The sequence below is a fragment of the Arvicanthis niloticus genome, chromosome 15 (assembly GCF_011762505.2).
Source record: "Arvicanthis niloticus isolate mArvNil1 chromosome 15, mArvNil1.pat.X, whole genome shotgun sequence".
NCBI lineage: Eukaryota > Metazoa > Chordata > Mammalia > Rodentia > Muridae > Arvicanthis > Arvicanthis niloticus.
The window spans coordinates 608,708-630,240 of record NC_047672.1 but is presented as its reverse complement, the minus strand read 5'-3'; the positions used below and the strand labels follow the sequence as shown (position 1 = coordinate 630,240).

The window sequence follows — 21,533 nt, the reverse complement described above, 5'->3', positions numbered from 1 at the left end:
ATTCTGTGTATGTTGACTCTAAATTCTCAATTTCATTGTAATAAAGTCTTACTGGAAGATGGCGACATGTTCCAGTGTGTACTGGCTACATCTGCTTTCACTCAACTGGCAGCTGCAAAACAAACTAGACCTTAACATCTAATGTGTCTATCTATCCCTTCACCAGCTCTGTTCCTGGCCAAGGTAACTGATTGATTTCTAGCCAATATTCATCTCTCTCTTATCTAGTGACAGCTTTGCAGAATGTTTTGGCTTTCCTTTTTAGCATATATTAAATGTTGAAAACAATGGGTTTTATTGTGTCATTTTCTCACATGCCTACAAAGTTCTTGATTATATTCAAGTCCCCCATTACTCATCTTCTTTTCCGATTTCCTTTGGGGCCTTTTCCCTTCTAATTTCATGTCACTAAAAAAGGAAGAGTCTACATGAGAAAACATATGCTACTAAGTCTGGTTTATCATTTCTATGTTTTATGGCATCCAAGGATGCTTCTATTCACCTACCATGTATATGCATGGGTCAGTCCCTAAAGGTATCCTACACTGACACTGTGTTCCTACTGCTTTCCAAAATGGCTGAAAATGATCAGGATCAAGCAATAGACCAACAATTCCCAGTCTCACAGAGTAAGGCACTCTGGGTGAGTGTGACTGTTGAGGTCCCTATAATATCAAATTGGTATTTATATCTTGTAAACATTTGTTGTGTTAGATGTTTATAAGATTAGAATATATCCTAAGAACTTCTATTCTGTTCTGAACTCCTAGGAAAGCATTTGCAGGGACTTTAAACTCGTAATGACACACATTTTTTAAAACAAACAAACAAAAAACAAGGTCATCTACATGATTCTCATCTATTGCACAAATACATCCCAGAGCAGAGAAATACAACTTAATGAACGACATTAACTCAGTCACAGGTCTCACTACTTCATTCACATAACTTACTGAAAGTTAAATGGGAAATTCTGTAACTTTAAGGTATCAGTCTATGAGCTTCAACTAAATTCAGGCTGAAAAGATTGGTTACTTGTTTTTTTAAATGATCTCCAACACCAGCTATTTTTCAAATTAAAAATAACCACCCAGGGGCTGGGAAATTTGGTTTTTTTTGTGGTTAAGAGCACATACTTCTCAAGTTAGCTTCGCAGCACCAATGCTGGGTGGCTCACAGCTGCTTATAACTTCAGCTCTAGGGTATCTGTGATGGCTATTCTGGGTTATCAACTTGACTACATTTAGAATTATAAACTCTAGTGGCTGGACACACCTGTGAGGAATTTTTTCTTAATTAAATAATGTGAAGTGGGAAAACCCACTTTTAATCCAGATCTTATGGAAGATCTACCTTTTATCTGGGCCACATCTTCTGTGGGCAGTCTATAAAAAGGATATGGAACAAGGACACTTGGTCTCCTTGCCTGCTTGCTCTTGCTGGCTTGTCCATTCCTTCACTGGCTCGTAGAGCCTACTTCTTCAGGATTCTGGTATATATTAAAGACCCCCTGAGATATCCAGCCTCATGGACTGAACAACTCCTGGATTCTTGGACCTTCTATTATTAAACAGCCACTGTTGGAATCCTGGAGCGTCCTCTCCCTCTCTCACCTCACCCCTATTCTATTAGTTCTGCTCCTCTAGAGCAGCAGTTCTCAACCTGTGGGCCAATATCCCTTGTGTGTTTGTGTGTGTGTGTGTGTGGGGGGGGGGGGGGGTCAAATGGCCCTTTCACAGGGATCAGCACAAAATGAGAAACTGTGTATAAAGGGTTGCAGCATTAGGAAGGTTGAGAACCACTGCTTTAGAGAACCCTGAACAATACAGCTTTTGGTAACACTAGTGGGGCAACCCTAATACCCTGGGAATTAGGGTATCTGATACCCTCTTTTGACCACTATGGGCAAACTATACTCATGTGAACCCTTACTCCCACACAGCCAAATGCTCATACTTACTCCTAATTAAAAATAAATCTTAATATGTTTTGTGGGGTCTCCTATATTCCAAATTTAACAATGAAAATAACTTTAGAAAATAGCATGATAATTCAGAGATAAAGATGTCTGTCAAAACTGATGACCTCAATTTAATCCTACAGACCTATAGTTTATGCTGTTTCTCAAGAAACTTCCAATTTTTTTTCCAGTTTTGAATCAAGATCTTGCTATGTTGTAGAGTCAAACTCAAACTCTTGAGGTGATTCTCCACCTCAGCCTCCTGAGCAATGGGTCTGCAGGCACACACCACCATGCCTGGCTCTCATTCTCGTTCACATATTTCAGGATAGTTAATCTTAAACTCAGTTGTTACTGTACATGTCAGTAATGTTTAATAACTGTTAGCTACATATAATACTGTGATGGTCTCCAGTTTTGGAAGGTCATTTACGTGTCAGCATTTCTCCTGTGAGTACAGAACTGCTCATCTCAGCCACCATCTTGTGCCTTAAATTCAGACTATTTAAAAAAGGCTTGTTTCAATGTCCTTGGCTATGCTTGTGTATGTAAATGGAGAGAAGGGAGAGATGACTTTTTTAAAAAATATGCACATGGTTTAGCATCTCTAAGAAGTCGATCTCATTCCTACAATCTGCCACCCCAAGTAGCATACTGAGAAAGTGATCTGATGTTCACTCTTGATAAATGGAGATAATGCAACTGAAGAAAGATGTTTTGGAATTGTCAGCTCATAAGTATGAAAGTTGTGCATACCTTAGCAAAGGAACCAATTCTAAAAGGCTATGCAGGGGAAAGAACAGTTACTTATAGTTCTCTGAAAGTCAGAGGAACATGTAGCTTTCATGTAATCAATAAAATGGGCAAAAGCATTAAAGTTACACTTAGGGAGTTAACTATGGGCCCAGAAAAGTAACTCAGTATATTTAATGAGTATTTCATTGCAAAGTTATGTGTTTAGGTGCTGAGAAAACAGGAAAACTAGAAAGAGTATGGACAGCATGTGTAAGTTTTCACATACCACCCATGCGTGTGTACACAACTGAAGCATCATGCATGTATAAGCATGACATCCTGCCTTCCTTGGTCCTAGTCAGTCTTTCTTGCCACAGACTACAAAATTTTAAGAGCAGCCCTCATTTCCTTTGGCAGGCTTTACTGATTCCCTTCTTCTGAATCATGACCATGCAGAAGTCCAGATTGAAAACTCAGCACTCCATCCTACCCTACCCTGTGTAACTGTCCAGCTGCAGGGAATAAAACTACACCCGTTTGTTTATATGCTGTTTATGGCTGTTTACCTTCTATAGCAACACAACTGAGCAGCTGTGGCAGCAAAGAGAACAAGCTGCAAGGATGAAACTAATTTTCTCTGGTCTTTTTATAGAAGACTGCTAAGCCCCTGGGCTATATATATTTTGGTGTATGCAGGACAGATTAATGCCCCAGCTCATCCTACATATTAGAAACAGGATATATCTAGATGTTTCTTTTAAACTCCAGAGCATGAGACCCCCACTAATAAGTGGAACAAGTTATGGTAGTATGATCCAGCAGATGCTTCCTTCAAATGGCTTCAGAATGTCCCAATATAACTACAGTATACAGTCAGAATTCTGGAGCACATTAAAGCCAACTATCTTTAAGTAGGTATCAATTTTCTGGTTCTATAGCTTGTTCAGAGAGTAAATGTTTGACACCAGATAAGCAATCATATCATTAACCCACACCCAATAGTTGTATGATCTAACCACAAAACTAAGATGGCACCAAACAATTGTGTTGTATATAAACACAAGACTGGATTTATGGAGGTTTCAAATATACAAGGCTCTCCAAAGAGGCTAAGCACAAACCTTACCCAGCAGCCCTTTGTCTGAGATACTGCTTTTCCCATCAACTAGAACCATTGCCTACCGGGATGGTCCCTATCATAGAGGTATTCCCTATTAGCTAATAGACTTGAGAGACTTTGCCAATAAGACTTGAGTGCCTAAGGCAATATATAACCCTTCTAGAAATTGTTCAAATATTCTTATTTGGCAGAATTTTAAATCACTTTAGTGTTCACTGCCTTTTAAAAAGAGTGTGGCTAGGCAGTGGTGGTTCACACCTTTGATCCCAACCCATTGGAGGCAGAGGCAGAAGGATCTCTGATTATGAGTTCCAGGAGAGCCAAAGCTATATGCAGACACCCTGACTCTAAAACCAAAACCAAAACAAGAGTGTGTATGTATATGTACACATGTATACGACAATACACTTGTGTAGATAAGTTCACGTGTTATCAGTGTATCCATGACTGTGGAAGGTGGAAGACAATCTTGGGTGTCATTTTTAGGAATACCATCTACCTCTTTGAGATAGGGTTTCTCATTGGTCTGAAGCACATCAATTAGGCTGGCCATCAAGCCTTGGGGATCCTCCTGTCTCAGTCTCCACAACACCAAGATTATAAACTTGTACTATCATGCCCAGCATTTTTTATGGAGGATTAGGGTGTTAAGTGCTCACAACAACACTTTAGTGAATGAGCCATCTGCCCATTTTAGGTATTGGTAGGGGGGCTGGGGGGGGGTATCAGGGAGGTCAGAGATCAGAGGGTTTTTGTTTGGTTTGTTTTCTGTCTTTTGTTTTGTTTTGTTTTGTTTTAAATCAATTTTGGGGCATTGTTAATGGTTTACTCTGATGGACGGAAACTCAAAAAGAATGAAGAATGCAAAACTGCTGACAAAGACAGGTGATGCTCAAAGGACATATAAATTCTCTGCTCTAGCAATGCATATAGTATCAAAAAAAAAATATGGCCATACCCCTATACAGGACTAAGACACAAGAAGAAATAAGAGTGGGCCCTCTCAAGGTTGTAACTAAACATCTACATAGTTTAAAAATTATGTCCCTAGACCTGTAACTCTGCTCCTCCAATTGGCACTAAATGTATTGGAAAGCAGACTAAGTGTTCATTGTTTCTAGATTGCTGGATAAAAGTCTATCTTTCTTTGTGACTACATTTTTCAAAATTTTCTAGAATGACAACATGTATTATAATTACTCAAGAAAGAAAACATATCTAGCCTAGGAAGCTGATTTTCCCTGAAGATAATCATCTTATGAAAGCAAGGACATCAGAATGAATGCATGGACTTGAAGGCCAACAAATATTGAGCTTTGGTTTTTTTGTTTGTTATGTTTTTGGGGTTTTGTTTGTTTGTTTTATCCTGCAGTGATTCCTTTTAAAGTATTCCAGAGCAGTTATAGGGACATCTGAAATCCAGTTCTCAGTTTCCTTACCAAGAATAGCTAGGCAATCAATTACCACTTACTATGTGGGAGATGTTAGTGTCTGTAAGTGCTCAGTCCTTCAAAATGAAAACTGGTATCAACTTAGTTACCTTTGGGTTAAAATATCTACAGGACTGTGGTTGGGAGCCTCCAAACAAAGCTATGCGGTAATCATGTTTCTTTCTTCTAGGCCGTGTGCCACCTGCAAGTTCTTCTCGATCCTCAGGAGACAGTAGATGGTACCTCATTCCACCTGTACAAAAATACATAGTAACTCTTCAAGAGTTTCAGGTACTGCCAAGTCAATGCTTTGAAAGGGAAAGTAGTCCCCTCCTTTTCCCCCTGCCCAGTAACTCATCTTAATAAATTTATGATCCTCTGCAATCAGTATTACTAAGACTGTGTCACCTACATACCAATGAATCCTCTGGTTCCTTAAGAGAATAGTTCTCAAAATATTAATTACTGAAATCTAGATTTCTTAAACCCAGTAATTTTTTTTCATGAAATAAGATTCACTATATAACCAAGGAAGCTGTCGTTTAATGTTGGGAGTGACCTTGCTTAAACATTAACTGCCTTGTCAGCCATACATGCTTACTGGCACAAAGTCTTGGACTCTGTGGGAAAGTACTAGCCCAGTTGAGAACTAACAGCTATAGATCTTGTGGACAGGTAACCCATTCTAGCAACCCATTCTGTTCTGTTCTTTCTGCTGAACTTTTTACCCAGCCAACATCCTGTTCTTGAGAACACCTGCATTCCCCAGAGACAAAGTGACCCTGCTTTACCCCCCCTCACCCAACATCTGCTTCTATGAGTATATAACTGGTGTGGGAACAATAAAAATTTGTCAGTTTGATCAGACCTCTTTGACTTGCTGTCTGTCTTCAAGTCTCTTGTCCCCCATTGTCTTCCAGGTGGTCCCCAAGTCCCTATTCACCACCCCAAGGGCTGGGGCAGTTTAACTAGTAAGCCTCTTGACTCAGTTCCTTAATACTGAGATTACAAATGTATGCTACTATCATCAGCTCTCTGTTTTAAGTGCACATTAGAATCACATAAGAAATCTCTATTTATACCTGGTTCCTATCACAGACCAATTAAAATCTCTAGTGGAGGGACTGGTATTTGCTGTGTTAAAGGGACCCATCTTTCCATTCAAATGTGGTTCAAATAATAGCATCTTCAGAACCTGGAACTTTGCTAGAAATGCAGGCTCCCACAACCTAAAACCTAACAAACTATCATGTACTGAACAAAATCCTAAGTTAACCCAGGTATGCACAGTACTTTGAGAAGGACTATCTTAGATGAAGTACAAGAGGATTCACAACTATTGTGGATCTTCCTTACTGTGGTCAAGAGTCACATACTCAAGGACTGCTTAAGCAGTGTGGGGAAAACACATTACCTACCAATGTTAGACAATACAGGGAAAACTATATTCTCTACCTCATATAGTCTTCTCAACGCAACCTGAAATGAGTTTTTAAAAATCTCATAAAAGCAACAAGGGAAAAGTGGTAAGCTATGAAAATGTTTATTATATAAAGCAAAACTGCGCCGGGTGGTGGTGGCGCACGCCTTTAATCCCAGCACTTGGGAGGCAGAGGCAGGCGGATTTCTGAGTTCGAGGCCAGTCTGGTCTACAGAGTGAGTTCCAGGACAGCCAGGGCTACACAGAGAAACCCTGTCTTGAAAAACCAAATAAATAAATAAATAAATAAATAAATAAATAAATAAAGCAAAACTGCAAAGCTATCCTATCAGTAAGATTAAATCCAGCAACTTTACAAAAGAGTAGGCTAAGTGCCTAGATTTAGGTAGGGGTTATGGATCCCCAAACTAAGGTGCCCGCCCCCTCCACACACTCTTCTGTTTGTTGGACTTACAAGGACTTGCTCTTAACTGACTCACTGGCAAAGCTATATACGCAAGAAGAGCTAACAATAAAAAACAGGCAATAACACTCAAAGAATATACAGACAGCGCAGGTAACACAGGTACATTTAAAGGCTTTAAAATGACTGCATGAGAACAGTTATGTACTGCATTCATTAAATAAGAAAAAGTACATACTGACTCATAAAAATTAAAAATAGCTGAAACATAAGGGTTAAAAAGAAAAATTAAGGTAAACTCTCAGAAGGGGACCAAAATGGAGGTAGAATTAGGAAAGACAAAGAAAGATGAGATATTCAATGGCTAAAGAAGCACAGTATTAGTAATGAAGAACTTAAAAGTCAAAGGCTGAAAAGAGAAAATACTCAACCTGATTTAAAAATATACATACATACATTACTGCAAAACCTCAAAATACCAGGATTAAATAAAACAATATATCAACCTATCATGATTTTTATAAAACAAAAACCAAACAAACAACCCCCAAGAAACCAGCTGACACCAGGATTCTCCAAAGTGTACTACTATAGCCTGCAGATGACAGCAGTGCCTCAAAGTCTAACCACAGACTGTTTTCAGCGTGTGCAGTTTAACTAGCTTCAATGTTTTAGAGTGAAATAAACATGAGACTTATCAAATCTCCAAGTATTTGTTAATTATCAGGAACGCTTTAGAAGAGGTGTTCCACCATCAAACAGAAGAAGGGGGAGTCAAGTATGGTAGGCACACTGGTAATCTCAGTGCTCAGGAAGGCAGGAGGATTATGACTTTCAGGCTAGTCTGGGCTTCACACTGAGAAAGCTTGTCTCAAACAAAACCAAAACAGACAAAGAGAAAAACTTTGTGCTCTCAAGAGAACAGATTTAAAAGATATTCCAAGAGAGGAAAGTCCCAGGACAAAACTGTACATTAGGCTCAGCCTAGAGGACAAGTAGCACCGGAAGAAGAGGCAGAAGGAACACAATGAAAGGGATGTTTTAAAGAAATAAAAGCAATGCATTAACTGGCATTTTATGAAAGCATATAGGGCTTCCAGGATAGTCAGAAAAAAAGACAGGAGCATATTATTAGCTCCAGGCAAATTAAAAAAAAACTGTTTAAGAAAAGAAATGTCAAGAAGGGACACTACCTGGTTAAATAAAAAGGATATACTGTGATCAAGTACATGAAAGCTACTGTGTACAAATTAAGACAAATCTTCACTTTCTTTCACTGTAAGATAGGGGCTGAGACTAACCCTTTCCAGGGACTGAAAACCCTATTACACCATGATAAGACAAAATCTTGAATGTTTTCCCAGGCTGGTGAGTCTGAACCACTGGAACAGATTTTTAGTCCATGGCCATGTGATCCATATAGAAATGGTATGACGGGAACTTACTTATCACCATTTTAAGGCATTCAGGATTATCTTGAATAAGTGGTTCAGCTTGTACTGTTTTACTTAGGAAATTCTTCGATATAAGAGGAAACCTGACTTTAGCAAGGATATCAACCATAAATGGCTGGCGGTTAGGCTCATCATATTTCAACCACCTCACGGCAGCGTCATAAACCTGAAGGGACAAAGAAAACAGTGAAGGTCTGAGGTGGAAGCAACATTCTAGACATCTACTTTCATGTTCACACTGAAAAGGGACAATTACTTATTCTCAGTATTTTGTCCAAATGTAGAGCTCTAGAGGACCCAATGCTTCTGACTTCTAAGGGCACTTGTACACAAGTGCACATATCTACACACATATACATGTAATTAAAATAAATTAAATTCTTAGAATTTATGTCTATGTATGCATGTGCCTCCGTGTATTTGTTGGTGAGTACCAACGGAGGCCAGAAGAGGTTATCGTATTTCTTGCAGCCAAAATCACAGGCAGTTGTGACCCATCTGATACGGCTGCTGGGAACTGAACTCGGGTCAGACAGAGCAGCAAGTGCTTTAACCCCTGAGCCAGCCATCTCTCCAGTCCCAAAATTTGTGTGAGGGTGTTTATAAAACAAGTCACAGCTTCCTTTTCAGAAGCACACACATGACACTCAGAGAAGTCTACTGGCTAGTTCCAGCATATATGCTCAGGACTCAGGCTTCCCAAGATGGCTTCCATTCCAGGAGACATGAACATCACTTATCTTAACCTTGTACGGCTACAATGTGAACGAACAAACTTACCTGCTTTAGACAATTTAAGATATACAACTCGATAGTTAATAAAATATAAGATATTTATAAGAATTGCTGTAGCATTCATTTAACTGCACCGAACAAGTTCGAACTCATTAATTTATAAATCATAAAATAGCATCAACAACTTACTTCATATACATTACTTCATCTACTACACTCATATACATGTACTCAGACTACTCATTAAACATGTTTGAGCTTGTAAGTAAGTTATGGGAAATGGAATTTTAAAGAAAGGCTTTTTATTTTATAACAGGTTTAGATTGCTTTTTGGTCTTTTGGCTAAGACCAAGTGCAGAACAGATTTAGATTTAGTATTCTGTGTACCCAGTCACTGTGGTATGATGCATCTGTCAAAACAATGAGTTAATACTCTTATATGAATAGTGTAGTATTTTATATTTCTTTAGTGTTTATCTTCCTTCCCACTGTCCCATAAAGAAGACCACATTATATTCAGTTAAGAAGTCATCTACAGAATTTTTTTAGAATGTGGCAGCTTCTCAGACTTTCCTTCTGAATTCTGGTCAGGTGAACTGTTCAATTTCAGTTTGTTTATGTCTTGTGCACTAATCTACTATTATGTTTCTGGAGAGGGTGGCCACAGTGATTGGCTTAGAGTTTCTAGTGTTGTGATAAACACCATGACAAAAAGCAACTAGAGGAGAAAAGGGTTTAACTCCTTCTCCCAGGTCACACCCCATCACTGAGGGATGTCAGGGTAGTCAAGGCAGGAACCTGGAAGCAGGAACTGAAGCAGAGGCCATGAAATACTCTGCTTGCTGGCTTGCTCTAGTTTGCTTTCTCATACATACTCTGGTATGTATGAGAAACCACCTGCCCCTGGAACTGCAGTGCCCACCCAGATCAGTCATTCATCAAGAGAATGGCCCACAGACTTGCCTACTGGCCAGTCTTATAGAAACATTTTCTCAAATAAGATTCCCTCTTTCCAGATATGTCTAGGTTTGTGTCAAGTTGACAAAACTCAACCAGAACAGTGATGCTTTGCTATTTTATTCCATCAAGGGAGCATGTGCTCACTATGACCTCACTGATGTCCCATCAAGGGAGCATGTGCTCACTATAACCTCACTGATGTCCCATCACGGGAGCATGTACTCACTATGACCTCACTAATGACCACCAGGTAACTAAACTTTAGACACACTCCTGTGCCTGACATACAGAACTGAGCTTCTTTTTTCTTATTATATGATCAAGTCCTCCAACTGGAAAATCTATGTTATGAACAGCATAGAGCAAAATAACATGGGTTCAAGAAAAATAGCAGCTCAGGTCCTGTGATCTTGCCTCAGTCTGCTCTACTCATTTCCTACTGCGGCTGTAACAAATCACTGCAGCCTTAGTGACTGGAAATAGACAAGGATGTGGGGCTAAAATCTAAGGACTGAGTGAGTCTACATATTACAGTCACACAACCTGCTCCTACATAACTTTGGCCAGTTTACACACCTAACACTTAAACTGATGGTTCTAGAGAAGAGAATGTAAATCAAGAGATGCTGGACTAAACAAGGTGCCAGACGGAAGGGCTACCTGGAGGCTACAAAGTACAAATTGTTTATTTACATTTCAAGTCTCTTATGACCTATCTGCACATGGGAACTACCCACTCTTTCATCCTCATCTTGGTCACATCTTCTAAGTTCCCATCAACATGTAAGCCAACATAAGTTGAGGAAATCTTTTGGGGGAGGCTAACATGGCACCCAATATGTTTTATCTCTACCATGCCATCCGTCCTTCAAACAGTCTTGACTATTCCAATGAAAAGGGCTTTGTGATGATGTATTTATTATAAAGAACACATTCTCTCTGATTTCAAGAATGTTGTCATATATTAAAACAGCAGGCACTACGAACTTATAACTAATTTACTAAGAAATCTCTAAGAAGACAATTCAGTTACCTGATCCTCTGCTCTCACAGTCAGGGTGTCTTGGCTGAGAAGATGTGTCACTCGCTTGACATCAAGTTGTAGAAATTCATCGGTTTTGTAAACTTCAGTGAAATGTTGATGAATAAAGTCGTCGGCTGTTGCTTTCAGTTCAGGACAGTCCAGACACTCTGCAAGCACACTTATACCTAAACAGAGAAAAGAAAAGACATTGCTTTCAGATAAAACATATTCCAGAACTTGATAATGCTGGAAAAAAATCTCAAACTTAAGACCCTGATTTAAAAAAAACAAAACAAAACAGTATTATGTGTTTTAGGGGGGTGCAGGGGAGGAGAGAAAGCAATACTTAGGGAAAACTTAAGAGGATCTCAAAAACTAGATCCTTTTTGTTCCAATAATTTGTCTATTTTTGTGGCAATCTGAGGTTCTCTTATGTTGGACAATAATAAGAGTATCATTTTTTTCCAAACTCTTCTCGGGTATTGTTAAACATCTTTCACAAATAAATTTAAAACTAAAGTATCACATGTTACTTAAAAGTGAGATGATTTTTCATTAGAATTGCACTAAACTTTTGGATTGTTTTGGGGAATAGCTGACTTCTGCAACATAGATGAAGAGTTCCCTGTGAGAACCTGACACTGGGCTGGGAGACAGCTCATCAGATAAAGAAAGGTGCTTGCCTTCAAGCCTGACATCCCTGAGACCCACATGGAGAAAAGGAATAAACTCCTGCAAGTTGTCTCCTGAAGATGGACACACTAATCCACAACATATCCAATTAACAAAAGAACCTGACAGTTCAATTTTACTGCACTGTAATTTGTGACATTCAGCTTTTCTTATGAACTCTAATATAAACATACTTTTTCCCCCTTATAAGCTTTGTATATATTTTTATTCATCATTTTCCCAATTTCCTACTTTGTTTTAGGAGTTTATATTTTATATAAGGAGGCAAAGAACTGTCTGCAAGCCAAGTTTAGTCAGTCCTCAATCTGATGGTGTGCCACCTTGGCAGGGTTAATTAGTGTTTATTAAAATGTTATGGGCTGAGTTGTTATTTTGTTTTTGTAGCCCTAGGTGCCTGGAACTTGCCAGGCTGGTCTCAAGTCAAGATAGATTTGATTGCCTCTGCTTCCCAAGTGCTGGGATTAAAGGCACCATGTCTGGCCAATACAGAGCTTCGATGTTTTCATATTAATACTCATCACTACCAACCAATTTGCTAAGGTAGCTGGTGTGTTTCATCTCCTTTGTATAAATGAACTGACTTGTCCCCATGGCATCCTGAACATTCATGGTAAAAAGCATTACATGGTAAAAAGCAGTTAGATAATTAGATTTGGTCTGAGGTTTATGGTTTAATTATTAACTGGTTTGTGAATGAGTTCCCAATATGTAGTCTAGATTTGCCTTAAACTCACAATCCTTTTGTCTAGGCATCTTGGGTGCTAGGATTACAGGCACATGCCACCATAATAAGCTAAAAAACCTTTTCATCTGCTTAAAAATATCACAGATACTGAAATTGCAGGGAGTACTTTTTTCATCTATTGCTATGACTTTAAGTATGTTCATATTTTAGCTTGTTAGTAATCTTTGACAGTGAAATAATCAAAGGATGAAATTTCTGAGTAAATTTATTACTAATAAACTTTCAAATGTAGTTTAAGGTTTATTCTAAATTTCCTATCATCACACACATTAATCTTCTCCTCTATTATTATTATTATTTAAAAAAATATTTTTACAGCCGGACAGTGGTGGTGCACACCTTCAATCCCAGCACTTAGGAGGCAGAGGCAGGCAGATTTCTGAGTTTAAGGCCAGCCTGGTCTACAGAGTGAGTTCCAGGACAGCCAGGGCTACAAAGAGAAACTCTGTCTCGAAATATATATATATTTACTGTATGTGTGTGTTGCCTGTACGTCTATGTACCATGTGCAAGTAGTGTCTACAAAGGCCAAAAGAGGGCGTTAGACCTTTGGAACTGGAGTTACAGATAGTTGTGAGCCACCATGTGGGTGTTGGGAAACTCAACACAAGTCTTCTGGGAGAGCAACAAGTGCCCTTGACCACCGAGTCATCTTTTTGGCCTCCATTATCATTATCTTGGATTGAAAAGGGGAAGAATTCTTTTAAAAGAGACATTCACAGCTGGATCTGAAATCACTTTACACTAAAAACAATAATGGCTCTAAGGGAAACAGAAGTTTTATACACATTTATATACACACATTCCTTGTTCAAAGCTGGCATTATGCTAATCCTATTTCTGGGAACCTTATTTACTGATATCAAATTTAAATGATGAAAATTAATCTCAACTTTTGATGCTCACTAGTATTAACTGATGAAGACATCCCACCTGGAATCTTCTCAGCTGTCTAAGGTTACAGTTCTGGGCTTCCTGCTTCCAAAGACAGCTTGGTCCTGTCTCCTGCCTTCCCAGCTACAGACTTGATCCTGGTCTTTGAACTTTCCTTTTTAAGCCAACTTTCAGAGTTTTCTTTGAAATAATTAGCTATTGTCTTTCTGACCACATATAGTGTCTGTTTCCCCCCCCCCCCCGCCCTTTTTAACTTTCAAAATAAAGTTTTACAAAAGAAATACTGGGTCTGGGGAGATCGTGCAGTAGTTAAAAGAACTTAGTTCAATCCATGCAGCCACATGGAGGCTCACAACCACCTGTTCCAGAGGATCCAATACTCTTCTATCTTCTGAGGGCACCAGGCACACACCTGATACACATACATATATGCACATACACATACATCTTTTTAAAAAGGAATACTTGTACTTTTATTAAATATTGTGAACTTTTCTTATCTCTTTGTGCAGGATGCTTAAATTGAGAAAGACTAAAAGTAAATTTTCTAAAAAAAAAATCCTTTGGTTACATTCCAAGGCATCTGGATTTACTGTGCTATTATGCTTTTCAATAAGCCTGTAAGTTAATTTTTAGTATTTTTCTAGTTTTCTTTTATTCAGTTAACTTTCCAAGTGGTGAAAACAGTGCTGAAAGAAACAGATGCCCTTCTGAAGCCATTTCCTGCCTGCTAGGCTGCTGTCGGCTCAGACCTTGTGTACTGTTTCTTTTAGGAGCTTGTTTTCTGTTGTTGGTGATCAGTCTATACAAACACTCCTATTGGAATCACTCTTCTGATCATAGTATAAATATTCTGTGACAATTATCTAAAGTTTTGTTACTCAAGTTCTACTTTTTCTAAGCCTGATTTCTTTCTTTCTTTCTTTCTTTCTTTCTTTCTTTCTTTCTTTCTTTCTTTCTTTCATTTTTTTTTTGTTATCTGAGCAATTATGAGTTATCTATCACAGCCTCTCAAATTCCCTTTCTGCTTAAAACAGCAAAAGCCATCTTATTTTAGTGGGCACAGTAGCCTATGCCTTTAGTCACAACCCCCAGTGGGTGGGGGCGGGGGCGGGGGCGGGGGCGGGGGCGGGGGCGGGGGCGGGGGCGGGGGCGGGGGCGGGGGCGGGGGCGGGCAGGGGCAGGTGAATGTCTCTAAATTCGAGACTAGCACTGGTGCACTGGTGTACACATTGACTTCCCAAGCAGTCAAGGATACAGACCCTATCTCAAAAAACAAAACATCAGCTTATTTTGCCATCACTAAAAAATCTAACTGATGAAGCTGGTACTCTCTCATCCCTCAATAGTTGGAGACCAAACTTTTAAACATAGAAGTTCTTATATGGGACACTTCATACTCAACCATAATAGGACACAAATAGCAGTTTGGTTTTTGTAAGCTAACAGATCACTTATCCCTAAAAACACAAGTTTTGGTGGTTATAACTACATACAGGAAATCTACCACCAATCACACTCAGCATACTTCTGCCATCCTGCCTCTCATGAGGCAGACTTTGTACCTGGTCTGACACTGTCCTTATGGTCTGAGTGACTTTTTCTTTGTGTTTTGTTGGCTTTCTTGCTTCTACATGCTCCTGTGGCTCCTGTCTCACACCAGTGCCCTGCTTCTTCCTTTAATGGCTCTTTCATCTTTCAGTAATGAGTTTCTTTTATTTACAGTAATGTATCATGAGATAGTTTCCCAATTGATCTTTAGTTTGAATTTTGGGGGGTATCTACTTTACTGTTCAATTTGATTAAATGTCAAGACTGAAAAAGCATGGGGCTTATGTCCCTTCAAATATCTTTTCTATTTTTAATTTTTTCCTATTTCTTACATTAAATTTTCCCTCAGGAGCTGTTCATTTTGGATGTTGAATGTTATTTTGTGTCTCTCAAACTAACCAGGCTTTCTTGAACTTTGTATGATTTTGTTTTGTTATTTTGAGACCAGGTCTCACTATATAATATATAGCCTTGGCTAAAACCAAGCTGGTCTTGCATCTGCCTCTGTTCTCTCAGTACTGGATATAGACATATGCATCATCATGCCTGACTGAATTTTGCCCAATTCAATCAGTTTCTATGGGTTCCCTTAGCACTGTGGAAGTTATATTGTGTAGGAATCTTGAGCAGTAGAGAAGTAAAACGAAATCTTAGGCAGGAGTTCTCTAACTGGCTGGTGTGACAGCTATGCTCAGATCACAGAGAAAGCAGACAGAAGTAGGTCTTCTCATCCCACCTCTACCAAGTTATTGAGGACTGTAAGACAAGGTCTCACACTGTAGCCCTGGCTGGCCTTGAACTAGGGGCCATCCTCCCACCTCAACCATCATGCCTCTACTTGAAGTCTCTGTCTTTGTCACAGGCTTAGGCCCAGAATCAGGCTCTTTTCTAGGTCACTGGGGTATTCTTTCTCTCTCAGCTTTGTTAACAGTGACGACAGCTGAGCAGCAGACTGCTTACCTAGCATGCAAAAGGCCCTGGATTCGATTCCAAGTACCACAAAAACAAACAGAAACCATACAAAATGATAGCAGGAAATAGGCAAATGCCAGTATGTTCCTTTTAAAAGCACAAGTCACAATAAACAGCAAAAGCTCACCTTAGGATCTACATACTATATTTTGTACTACTATTTCTACTGACTTTTTTTTTTTTTTAAGATTTATTTAATGTATATGAGTACCACCATTCCTGTCTTCAGACACACCAGAAGAAGGCATGAGATCTCATTACAGATGGTTGTGAGCCACCATGTGGTTGCTGGGAATTGAACTCAGGACCTCTGGAAGAGCAGCCAGTGCTCGTAACCACTGAGCCATCTCTCCAGGCCATCTTTTTAAAAAATTATTTTTTTTATTTGCAGTTGATTCATGCCAATAAATTTACAGTGCTAAGGAGTTATTAAAAATGTTTTTTGAAAACTTTACAGTTTATATATGTTTGTGTGTGCCTGCACATGTATGTGTAACTGTATGTATGTGTGAAGGATACCTTGAAACTAGAGTTCTAGACATGCTGAGTGCTGGGAACCAAGCCTGAGTCCTCTGCAACAATAGTAAGTACTCTTAACTGATAAAACATCTCTCCAGCTTTCTCACCCCCAAGGTGGTTGAAAGCAAATCCCTTCTGTAAACACATGGTGTCAGATTACTTACTTATACAAGGAAAAATAACTGTAAATATTAGAAAAACTAAAAACAGAGCTGTAAACTATAGTAAAGAAATGGAATGTCTGAACAGCAGGCAGTATTTATTTCCTAATGTGGGTTCATCATGTTGACTTATAGCTAACAACACAATCCCAACAGTATGTCCTTCTCTATAGCTACTTGTCCCCACTCCATCAACTACAGTTCCTTTCCTAGACACTAGACTAGTCTCATTTTTATTCCTTCATCTGATGTTTATTCTTTTCTGTAACTACCCGGCTTCCTTCTTGACTGCCTCCATGTCTGATCCTGACGCTCACAGTGTGCGTGCTGCTGGAGTGCAAGTGCCCTGAGGAAAGGGAGTGCAGAGGTTGGACAGATGAGGCTGCTGCCCAGTGTTCGTTCACCTTCTGTCACCAGCATCTCCATCTTTGTCTTGAGTGAGAAATCTCAGAATTGACTCAGTTCCAGGCCCCTCTATTCCCTCAATTCTACTTTGTTCTGCCTGGATCTCCAGCCTGCTCTTTCCCTGAGGCCTGTGAATTACAGGAGGGTAGGAAAATGCAATTACAAAGAATGAGTGTTCTCTGGCACTAAGGATCATCCCACAGTTAAATGCACGCTAAACTTAAAAAACTCTGAATTACTTTCTCTGCTTCTTTCAAGGACAACTTATTTACTGGAGGCAATAGCTTCAAGTGAAGAATTACAGCAGCTCTTCAACCTTAGTTTATGATTTCTCTGTTTCCTAGTGCAAAACATTGACAATGGAGAGACAGTACAGTGTTCCAAGCAAGCAACAGATGACTACAGGACTTAGGTCAGGGAAGAAATAAAGAATCTTCTCAGCACTCTATGAGAAATGTTCATGCTTTTCATATAAGGCTACCACAAATGGATGACATTCTTGTTCCTTGTCTTTGATAACTGAAACGTCATTGTAAAAGCCATATTGATTTTATAAAACAGTAACACTGTATTTATTGAGCTTATTACTGCCTCTTTATAAGTTCCTTTTAAATTTTATGTTTAAAATTTTAAAATGTTTCACTGGATAGTATTTTTAAGGTTAAATAAAGAGTCTTACCAATATGTTTTTTTCTTAATTTAAATACACAATGAGGATTAAAAAAAAAAAAAAAAAAAAGCCAGGAACCTGTCTTCTTACCAAGACAATTTGAAGCATCAACTTGTTCTTTCAAAAAATCAACACACATTTTCTTCACAGGTTCAATCTGGTACTGATTTGCTGCATCTAACAAAGACTGAACATTGTTGCTATTCACAGAAATTCTGTAAGTTAAAGAGAATATTAATTTCACACAATTTTTAATTGCTTAAATAAATAATATTACTGTGAAGTATACTCTATGACATTATTATCCCTCTAACTCCTCCATTACAGTTTTTTGTTCTAAGAAATCAGGAGCAAACCAATTTGTTACAGTGATGTTTTTCTGTGTCAGACCCCAATTTTACTCCTCCCAAAAGAATGATTCTTTTAACTCACCTAGCAGTATAAGCAAATTCCACCAGTTGTTCAATAATATCAGGTTCAGCATCTTTGAGTTCTACTTCAAAGGACTTAGATTCAAGCATGTTAGCTGAAAGAGGAGAAGAAACAGGAATGACACCAGCACCACCACAGGTTAACTGAGGAACCAACAAGGCCAGGTTATAATGAATACAGTGAACACTAGAACAGTTATCTCTAAAGGGAATAGCTGCAAAAACTCTCTTCATGTTAGTAGCACCCGTTGAATTAATCTAAGAACCTCCTCAAGCGTAAATGAGAAAGACATAGATGAAATTAGATTTTTTTCCTTCCAAGTCCTAAAATAATTCAGCCTTACTCTTCCCTAATATCCCTCCAAATTCTCAGAGGTAGGTTGGACAAAGACAAAACTTGAGGCAGGTACATTATTTAACTTGACAAAGATCACAGACCAAGAGATCCGTGTCATGATGCACACTGCAATCTCAGCACTTGGGAGGCAGAGGTAAGAGGATCACTGAAAGTTCTAAGCCCCACTTTGGCTACATACATAGCAAGCTCCTGTCTCAGATCAACAAAACAAATCTCATGAGGCAATACTGAAGAGTATAATCAGGTTCTAGGTCTCAGCTAAAAATAGACTTCTTTCCACTACAGTGTGTCTCCCGCATTTCCTTCCATCCTCCACTTGGGGCTAATGAAGGAGCACTCACTGTGTGACCAACATCACAACTGACAGCACTCTCTCATTCTCTTTACTGTTTTGTAGCCCTAAGTTCTAAAAAGCTTTAAAAACTAGAAAAAAAAATTGTCTATTTAGACTCTACCCAATTCTCATAGAAAAAAAAAAAACAATAGTTTTTACCTAAAAATACTCACTTGTGAACATTAAGTTAAAAAAGTGACTGGCTGCAGCCAGGACAACACGGTGAGCAGGTATCTTTCTTTCCTGAACCATGAGGATCACATCACATAAAGTTCTCTAGTAAAAAGAAAAAAAAAGTATATAAAAATGAGCTCACTGGTTGTAGCTCAGCAATATTATGTATAACCAAGTAGGAACCTACCAAATGCTGTAATGCCTGTATGCCAAATTTACAGTCTATTAACACTTGTTAATAAGTTTTGTGGGCCAGCACTTAGAATCTTATGCAGATCAATAGCCCCTCAGGCTATTGTTACCTCATGGAGAGGTGTGCCTTTAAAGGTTCATTTTCTGATCACATGTGGAAAGGTGCAAAACAAGTACAGTCCTAGGGTGACTTGCCATACGCCATACCAAAATATGCATAGTATAGAGAATCTCTTATGTACTGTGTGGACACATCACCTGTCAATAAAAAAAAACTATGGCCTATAGGAAGGGGTAGAATAGAAGCCATGTGGCAAAACAGAATAAACGGGATATTAAGTTATGATCTAATCAGGGAAGCAACCAAAGCCAAGGTGTTTATAAATATATTTTGAGTCTCAGAGTTGTTATTTGGTGGTGGGAGTGGGGGGGCCTGGTGCCAGTAAGAAAGACCCGCCTTTTTATAGATGATGCTCAACATGGAAGGCAGGTAATCCAAACCTTTTCATTCATATCCAGTTATTAATTAAGGGTAAAAGTGGAGAACAAAGGGCCCTGCTATGCTACAGAGCACTCATTGAGGCCCATGAGCCTGCATTCTCTCTCAGACTAACTGAAATAGCCCAGGGACAGGAACTGCACCCCTGCTGCTGCAGCAAAAGACAAAAGATTACAATGAAAGCAGGACTTTAGCACCTGTGCTTCTGTGGGTCAAAGGAGAACCCTGAAACTCAGTGCAGCTAGGCTAGCTGGAGGGCAGGGACACCGAGCCTGAGGGGTTACTCCTCCAGTGAAAACAGAGCCAGAGTGGGCATGGGGCTGGACTACAACCACCTTCCCAGAGTGGGGAAAAGTCACAGGAGGTATTTGTGCGTATATGCTGCACACACAAGAGCCCAGGACTACAGTGGCATAAAGATAAAACTGTGATTTTTTTTCTGCAATTCTATTCACCCTTCCTTATTAGAGGGCCAAGAACCACTGCAGTGTCCTGAGCTAAACCATAAAGTGAGACAAAGAACACACAAAAAGAATCCAAATGAACCAAAACTTCAGAGGAGGTAAAAAATTTAAATTTCACATATAAATAATTGAAAATTGATAGCTATAAAGATGAAAGGTACAATGACAAGAGGTTGTCTAGTTTATCTGATCTCTTTTAAATGGTTCAAAGACACAAAAGAGAAACAAATACATCTAAACTGGAACTGGCATATTACTGATTATGACTATTATCACATTAGTAATTCTCATTTTTCACCTTAATAATAGACTTCTCAGAGATAAAGCCTTAGACTAAAATTTTGAAAATTTTATAAATCAGACTAAGAATGATATATGTCCACGCGCCGCTTATAACACACCACAGCAGACCAAATGGTTCCAAGTGAGGTTTATTCAGGAGATATGGCAAAGATTGGGGAGGAGAGTGAGAAGAAGAGGAAGAAGAGAGAAGGAGAGAGGTCAGGGGGTTCTGCTTATTTTATATGGGTGGTGACATAGCCTCTTGCAGGTATAGAAACTTAAAATAAAAAGCTCTGATTTTGGTTTTAAACTCAAACATTAACTTCCCCCAGGGACACATCCCAGGAAGAGCACATTCCAATGACTCAAACAGACATTCCAGGAAGAAAGACCCAAGATAGGAGTTTATTAGCTCTTAACACAGTAAAACCTGGGTAAATAGAAGCTACTTAAGCTGACCTTCTTTGTTAGGTGCAAATTTGAGTTACTTAGCAACTGGGCATGGGAACAGAAATGGACTGGCTGTTGAAGTCAGCCCTTGTAGTTATTGATTAAGATGTATAACTGCCTTTATGAGCCAGGCATGAGGCAGGCAGGCAGGCAGGCGGGCAGGCAGAGATGGGGCCCAGTATGGGCTTTTGAAACCTCAGAGCTCACCACTCCTGACACACCTCCTCCAACAAGGTCACACCCATTCCAACAAAGCCATACCATCCATTTATTTATTTATTTATTTATTTATTTATTTATAGTGTTCTTTGTAGCCCTAGCTGTCCTGGAACTTGCTCTACAAAACAGACTACCCTTGAACTCAGAGATCCACCTGCTTCTGCCTCCTAAGTGCTGAAATTAAAGGGTGCCACCACTTCCCAGAAAAGCTATACCTCTTAATCCTTTCCAAACAGTTCTACTAACAGGGGACCCAAG

The 21,533-nt window shown here is 39.1% G+C and overlaps 1 protein-coding gene across 2 annotated transcripts in view; it reads right to left on the bottom strand.

Annotated features, from left to right (window-relative positions):
• Nucleotides 1-21,533, bottom strand: part of Klhl7 (kelch like family member 7) — a 44,077-nt gene that overhangs the window by 10,256 nt on the left and 12,288 nt on the right. The window contains exons 2-7 of one of the 2 annotated variants that reach the window (XM_034519222.1): nt 19,169-19,271; nt 18,305-18,398; nt 17,963-18,087; nt 11,272-11,447; nt 8,535-8,709; nt 5,356-5,498 (exon numbers count right to left, since the gene is read on the bottom strand). In XM_034519222.1, the coding sequence (XP_034375113.1) occupies nt 5,356-5,498; nt 8,535-8,709; nt 11,272-11,447; nt 17,963-18,087; nt 18,305-18,398; nt 19,169-19,271 (816 nt within the window). The remainder of the gene's footprint in view (nt 1-5,355; nt 5,499-8,534; nt 8,710-11,271; nt 11,448-17,962; nt 18,088-18,304; nt 18,399-19,168; nt 19,272-21,533) is intronic. The other variant, XM_076913227.1, reaches the window with a different exon arrangement.